The sequence below is a fragment of the Notothenia coriiceps genome, unplaced genomic scaffold (genome assembly GCF_000735185.1).
Source record: "Notothenia coriiceps isolate Sejong01 unplaced genomic scaffold, NC01 NC01_scaffold00000624, whole genome shotgun sequence".
Classification (NCBI taxonomy): Eukaryota; Metazoa; Chordata; class Actinopteri; order Perciformes; family Nototheniidae; genus Notothenia; species Notothenia coriiceps.
The window spans coordinates 1-7887 of record NW_011333325.1 but is presented as its reverse complement, the minus strand read 5'-3'; the positions used below and the strand labels follow the sequence as shown (position 1 = coordinate 7887).

General features: G+C 48.4%; 1 protein-coding gene across 1 annotated transcript; it reads left to right on the top strand.

The window, feature by feature from the left end:
* Positions 1-511: 511 nt before the first annotated feature.
* On the top strand, positions 512-7100 carry LOC104955568 (probable JmjC domain-containing histone demethylation protein 2C; the record flags this gene model as incomplete). The annotated part of the gene is made up of 6 exons (XM_010782924.1): positions 512-585; positions 1552-2061; positions 2455-4315; positions 5023-5224; positions 6651-6862; positions 6948-7100. Coding segments are annotated over 6 exons (3012 nt in total), but the record flags the coding sequence as incomplete, so codon positions are not given.
* Between the last annotated feature and the right edge of the window lie 787 nt (positions 7101-7887).

The window sequence follows — 7887 nt, the reverse complement described above, 5'->3', positions numbered from 1 at the left end:
ACTGTCAAATATGTTCATTTTGTTGTAGTTGTAGCCCCCTTGCCAGCGATTTTCTCTCTAGTTTAGCATACTCAGCCCAACTCAGCCTGGTTGTTGGCCCAGAAAGATCCTCGATTTTATGGGGCCAGAAAACTGTGAAATAGTACCCGCTAGCCGATACTACGCCTAGTGGAAACGCAACCAAAAACGGGCCCTGCACGGCTCTGCATGCTTAAAGCGAGCTCCGCGCTGTAGTGGAAATGCGCCATAAGACAAGACGATTAGGAAACGGAACTGATATCAAACACTGAGTCAACATGCAATACTGATGAAGAAAAAAAGAAAAGACTAAAAGGTAAACAAATGTATCTGTGTGGTGGAAATATGGTTTAAAATAACTCATATATTACCAGACGATTTTTCTTTCTTTTAATAAATAAGAACTCTTTTTCCCCTTTTCACCAAACCGTTTGCAGGGCCGGTTCCGGGTTAGACCCTGATTAAGCTCTGGTTCTTCCTGTTTCCATCGCAGCAGAGTCGGCTCTAAGCACCGGAAACCGGTTCTTAGCTGGCCCCACTCCGCTGCCCGGCAAGAAGAACCAATACGTAACGCTTACGTCGGAGGGGGGCGAGATTAACCTGAGCAATAACAGTTTGTGGCGAGTACGGCAAATAAAAGGAAACAAGCAGTAGCGGCCACACACTTGTAAAAAAAACACACTTTATAAAGTCAGGCAACACTTACCAGGCTTAGTATGATAATGACAAATACGCCGGTAAAATATGCCTGTAGAAAACGGCTTATGCAAAAAAGGATAGCAAGTAGTCAAGATAGTCAGATTAGCTTCGGTTGCTATGCTAACATCAGCCATTTTATACCAGAGAAACTTTCATAACAGCGTTGTGATGCCAAACAGCGTCAATTCAGACTGACACACATTCACTTATGGGGATGGGGGATATGTATCAGCTGCTTGTGTGACAGTCAGACAGTGAATACTTTCCAGCGGCCGCTGCCGTGAGTTAACGGGAGACTAAACTCTGCCGTGAGTTAACGGTAGAATAAACTCCGGTGGACGAGCAGGACTGCAGCGGTCGGTAAATGCAGCTGAACCACATTAATAACAATGAAATACGGCAATCTGGAGAAAGAGTACAACTTTGGAGAAGTCGTTCTTTAATTTAATCTGGTTGATTAAAAGCAACACGATCATCAACCCGACTCAGCCTCCCATTGTTGTGGTTGTGAACGGCGTTGGGGAGAAAATCAGCAACGTAAACAGTGATGTCATGATGCAGCACCAGTCGGGCTCTGGGCGGTGGAAACACAACTAGGGCTAAACACAAGAACCGGTTCGGAATCAGAAAAGCATAAGCAAGGAGCTAGAACTGGTTTGGTGGAAAAGGGGCATTTTTGTTTCCTTCTCTCCTGTGCTGAGGTACAGTGATCTCTGTCTTAGTACTGGAGATGGACACTACTACATTGTTAATCAAATGACCTGTTGAAGAAGTGCTGCATCTGTCTGTCTGAAAATGAGAAATCAACATTCTATTTTATATTTTCTTCCACAGGATGCGGTTCAGGCAGCAGATCGAGCCAGTAAATACAAAGAGGAGAATCGGCAGATCCTGAAGGAGAGCATCGAGGTGGCTCCCTACATGGCTAAGATCCAGCGCTCAAGTGACCCGGGCATGGACCGGGACCGTGAGAGGAGCAGAGACCCAGCCTTCCCTGTCCGAGTCCCCGCACTCTCCTCCCCAAACCCCAAGGCGGGCCACATCCATCCCCACGTTATCCAATCAGAAAAGAGCAACTACTTCACCACGCTGTCCAACAGTGTAGTGAATGAGCCTCCCAGACTCTACTCCTCCAAGGAGCTCAGCTCTTACTATGAGAATGTTTCTAGCGGAGCTCCAGGAGTCGTGGCCAGCGTTGGAGCCGCCGTGCCCAGCCAGGGAGCTCTGTCCCTAGGCAGCTACAGCTCCAAAGCCTCCCTCTCCAAGCCCCCGCCTCTCATCAAGCACCAGCCAGAGGGGGGGGAGGGTTTAGCGGGGAAGATCAACGAGCAGCTCAGCCAGCAGGTGACTCTGGTGCAACAGCAACACCAGCATCATGCAGGCTTAGACAGGATGGAGCGCCGCAGCCCTGCTATCTCTCCTTCCTCCTCTACATCTTCCTCCTTAGCACCAAACCACCATCATCCTCACCACCACCTTCACCACCACCAACTGCAGCAACAGCAGCACCAACAGCAGCAGCAGCACCAACAACAGCAGCACCAACAACAACAGCAGCAGCAGCAGCACCACCAACAGCAGCAGCAGCACCAACAACAGCAGCAGCAGCACCACCTACAACAACAACAACAGCAGCAGCAACAGCAGCAGCAACAGCAGCAGCAACAGCACCATCACCATCACCAACAGCAGCAGCAGCAGCAGCACCATCAGCAGCAGCACCAACAGCAGCAGCAGCAGCAGCAGCAGCAGCACCAACAGCAGCAGCACCAACAGCAGCAGCAGCACCAACAGCAGCAGCAGCAGCTCAGGGCAATGCCATCTCTCCACCGAGCGCCCGTCTTCCACCCGCCCACACAACACGCACTGGAAAGGAAAGAGGCTGCAGAGCGAGAGAGGGAGCGGGAGAAGGAGAGAGAGCGAGAGAGGGACAGAGCCAGTTACGGTGGACGCCTGTCTCCCCCAACGCTCACCCCCATTCAGCCGGTAAGCTTAGCGGCAGCTGGCAGCAAGACGTTGGCGGAGCAGCAGAAGCCCCCCACGCTGCTGCCGGAACTCAGGGACACCAAAGGTCACGGAAACGCTGCCGTGGTAACGTCTGTAGCTGCAGCCATCAGCGGGGAGGTCACGACTTTCTCTGCAGACGCGTGGAGAGAGAGAGGAGGCTCCTTCTCCGGAGAGAAAGGGATGTCAAGGGGAAAGCCCCAATCTGCAATGGCGTCAGTCATTGTGCGTCCATCCACTTCTATTAAGTACGACATTCCTGTTGGTGCTAACAAATCTAGTACTACGATCCCTAAGGAACTCCCCCAGGGGAGGTTCTACTCATCCAAGCTTCAGGGCGAGTGTCTCAGGCGAGGGGAGGGGTTCAGAGACGTTGGCAGGATCATCCAACCCAACTCCAACCTGGACGACATGTGTGTACAGTATAACAACACTTCTATGCGTAGCATGCAAGGAATGATGGGAGCTAGTATGTCTAATTCTGTGTGCAGGACTATTTCTCCAGCCTTTGGCATCCAGAGTATGAGTGGCACCGCCCTCCCTGAGCTGGGCTACTCCTCATCAGCTCACATTTCCTCCCATAAAACTGGCATTGGTGGCTGGGTGCTGAGTCACTCAGGACCAGGAGAGTACCACGAAGTGTTACGCACTCCATCTCCAGGGGGCTCTCTGCCACCCCCTAGTCCAGCAGGGACACCCCAGCCCAGTCCTAGCATCACCCCAACACCTAGCTCTGTTTCTGGCTCAAGTCAGCCGTACTCCCCCTCCTTTGTCCACCTAAAGAAGCACAAAGCTGCCCTGGCTGCAGCCCAATCCAGGACCAACTTCTCCTCTGCTCCCACAGCCATCACAACTGGGAACTGCTTCCTACCTGTGGACTCAGCTGACAAAACTCCTATACAAAACTCCCCCCCACTACCCTCCTCCAGCCAAGCCTCATCATCTTCCGTGGACAGCAGTAGCAACAGCTCGGTGGGCGGGAGCACAACGACAGGCAAGTCCAGCCCCCTGCCCAACGGCCAGAGCTCAGTCTCCTCCAGTGTGCAGCCCAGCAACTACCACAAGCTGAAGAAAGCCTGGCTAACCCGCCACTCAGAGGAGGACAGGAACACAACTGCTAACACAACCCCCCCCAGTGTTAAACCAGAGAAAGTGCCCACCACCAGCACCAGTAACACCGCAGCCATGTCAGACATGATCAAACCTTGTACCGTCAATCTCAGCGCCTCCACCTCCAGCGAGGTGGAGATGAGCAAAGACAGTGTGATCAAAGCTGAGAGAGAGAGGCAGCAGGAGGAGAAGGTGGGAGGAGCAGAAGGAGGCGGCGGGGAGGAGAGGAAAGTGCCTCCCTCTTTAAGGCGAGGGAACAAGCGCACATACGAGTCGGCTTCAGAGAGCGGGGGAGACGACTCTGATGCCAGCGAGAGCAAAATGGAGGGCCGAGCCAAGCGCCAGCCCAAACCCACCTACAAGAAGAAACAGAACGACATGGCGAAGAAGAAAGGAGACAATGAGAAGGAGGAAGACGACTTGAAACCTAACGGCATCTTCAGATCAGCCCGAGAGAAGACTAAACTCAAGCTGGCCAGCAGCAGTAAGTCTCATCACAGTCTGTCTGTCTTCCCTCAACAGTTTCCCAGGCAACCAGACGGATCACAGACTGGCAGTATCTGTGGTTTTGTTTTTGTTACCAAATGTCATTGAAAGACTTTGAAAGTATTAATCTGTTTCAGCCCCAAGCCCCCTGGGGCTTTTTTAGCGCCTGATAAATCCACATTTGGTACAGTAGTGAGTATTAACAGCAGCAGACGGTACTATCTACAGTGTGGGTGTGTTCATGGTAATGAAAGAAGTGTGTGTGGCTAACTGATTTGGTTTTAAAAAAATACTTTTTAGACATTAGTCGTGCTCTTTGGCACAAAGACAGAATGTAGAATAACGTATGTAGAATATCCACTTTTTATCAACTCATCAACTATTGCACATATAATACTTATTACACCTACACGGCATGTCAAGATATTTGCCACTTCTTACCCCATAAACTGCTTATTTTTAAGAATTGTTTGAAGTTATGTTTATCTATTTAAGTATCCCGGATTATAAAACAAGCCAAAAATATGAATATGAGATGGCTCATATATATTTCAATCTTCTCTCTACATCCTTGCTTCCACAATGGTTGGAAAACCCATAGAGTGACCATATTATGTGGAATAAGAGTTGAAATTGAATTGCTTATCTAGTCATAAAAAACTGTTGGTACTATCAGTGACCTAATAATAGGGTCTCTCTTCTCAGATGGGATCCCCCGCTCCGTCCTGAAGGACTGGAGGAAGGTGAAGAAGCTGAAGCAGACGGGAGAGTCTTTTCTTCAGGACGACTCGTGTGCTGAAATTGGACCCAACCTGCAGAAGTGTCGGGAGTGCAGGGTGATCCGCAGCAAGAAGGGGGAGGAGCCCGCACATTCCCCCGTCTTCTGCCGCTTCTACTATTTCAGACGGTAAAACTTGCAAACCTAACTTTGACAACATTTACACCCATCAAGCAGACATATATTCATCCTATTGATCCTGTGGGACCCTAAAACTCTATGCAGCTGTAATAGCCCCCCCCCCTAAACTCTTCCTCAGACCCCTCTGTTGATGCTATGCTCTCTTCCTGATCTTCAGGGAGAAACAACTGCTCCATGATGCTTTGTAGCTTTAAGATGGCTCTCTCTAAAGAGAAGAGGGGAAGGGAAGCAAGGACTTTTCTCATCCAGAATAGAAACACATAGAATATGAATGTTAGGGCTGGTACAGTTTGTACTGCCTCTGTCTGTGTCTCCCTCTCTCACACACACACACACACACACACACACACACACACACACACACACACACACACACACACACACACACACACATACATGCTGCTGAAATGTCTATGTCTCCCCTGCCTCCCCTCCTTGCATCTCTTCTTCCTGTTCATTCTCTCACCTTATCTCCCCTCCTCTCCCTGTCTCTCTCTCTCTCTCTTTCTCTCTCTGGCCCAGCAGAACATTCACCTGAGCTGCCCGGGTTGTTTAAGGACAGAGTTGAACACAAAGGGTTTACAGAGAGAGGGCTCATCTACAACACCCTCCTCTCATTCTGTTACTCAGCACCAGGAATTCCTTGCATATGAATTCTACACATGAGTGTTTTGTACTGATGAGGATGTATTCATATCAATTCACCTCAGGGGTACTTTAGATATTATAAAAAGCTTGGAAATAAAGAGGCACATCAGGATAAAGAGGATGCTTGTTTTCATATAAAACACTTGCAGCTGCTTTCTTCACTGCATGATTTCAATATGCAGCAGCAGTAAGGGTGGTCTCTTTGTGACTTCCTATAACTGCCATATTGTAAAAGGGAAAGCTTGATGCTGTTGTACTGTCCCTGCAAATACCATGGTACAGGGATTTGTGTTGTTGTTGCTGTTCATCAATTACTGTCAGATAAAGCATATTAATAATCTGTACCACACAATAATAAATAATTCAACAGCTACATCAGCATTTGTCCGGATTTGACTTGTGGCATCTCTAAATCTCCTTTCTCACAGTGGAGTAGTCACTATGCCTTTTCTATTTTTAGTGATGAAAGCAGTGATTTTAATAAGCCGTGTGGCACTATTAGCTTTATGATATATATTATGATATAATGTATCTGCACTCTGTGGGCTTTAAAGTGGAACTGCAATTTAAACAGAAGGCAAATATAATATACCAGTGGGCCATCTTTCAGTTTTCAGTGTTTTCTACATCATGCTGTGTGAGCTTATGAGAATATTTGTGATATCTAAGTCTCCCCAGTGTTCATGAAGGATGCTCATCATCTTTTCTCTATTTTCGTTCTTTTCTTGACACACTGTGTGATGGTATCCTGTTCCATCCCCTCCAGGTTGTCCTTCAGTAAAAATGGAGTCCTCCGGATGGATGGCTTCTCCAACCCGGAGCAGTTTGATGACGAGGCCCTGTCCCTGTGGGTCCCCGGGCTGGAGGACACCCAACTGGACCAAAACACAGCCAAGTACATCCTCAGCTTCATAGGAGACAAGTTCTGTCAGATGGTTGTGACCGAGAACACAGCAGCCACCTGGGTCAAGAAAGATGGCGAGTTTCTTCAAAAATGGCTGACATTTGAAATAAATAACCATAACTTTGTTTTTGATTTTTTAATATTCTATGTGTGTTTCAGCCAAGGTGGTGTGGAAGCGAGCTGTGAGGGGGGTGAGGGAGATGTGCGACGCCTGCGAGGCAACGCTCTTCAACATCCACTGGGTCTGTCAGAAGTGTGGCTTCGTTGTCTGCTTGGACTGTTACAAGGCCAAGGAGAGGAGGAGCTCCAAAGGTCAGTTGTGTGTTAGTTTGGACAGGCAGGGTATACAGGCAGAGTTGCATGCACTCATATCACAGAGAGGGAGGGGTGAGGCAGTGTTTCCCCTAGGTTTACTGCCTTGGCAGGGTGCTGCTCGGGTATCCCGAAAGATTTTTTATCCTCTGGAGCAGAGAGAGGAGCTGTGGATTATTGTTATTGATATCGTACAGTAACAAAGTATTTGTACATTAAAAAGTAATAAAGTACAGTATTACACTGTACTTTATTACTTTAATTCAAACTGTATTCCCTTCTTATCATGTAGCCTACACTTCTTCCTTTCATTGATACATTTAAATCGCCTGACTACAGCATATAACATACCTGCTGCAACCCTGTGCTGCTGCTGCTTCTCTCTGCCTCATCCTCTATTGCTGAAGGCAGCTCCACCTCATCTGATCTCTGATATGGAAGCAATCGTGTTATGATCATATTGTGCTATTGGTGTGAGTCTAACATTAAACAAGCAGTCTGCTTGTCATACATTGCTGAGTGGCAATTTGTTGAGTCACTGCCGCTAAATGCCGGTAGCATCAAGCTAGCAAATCCTGCATTAGCCTCACATCAACAGGTGTAGACAGAACATCCAATTATCCTAAACTAATTTACTGAATAAACCAACTCACATCTCAACACTGTAGTTCAAAACCGCGGTACCTGCTCACCATCTGTGAGCTATTTTTAGAATGCGCACGCTACGTTCGTTGTCGCGTTCGCGCGCGTCCACCTGGGCAGGCTGTGTGTGTCCTTCTCCCGTGAC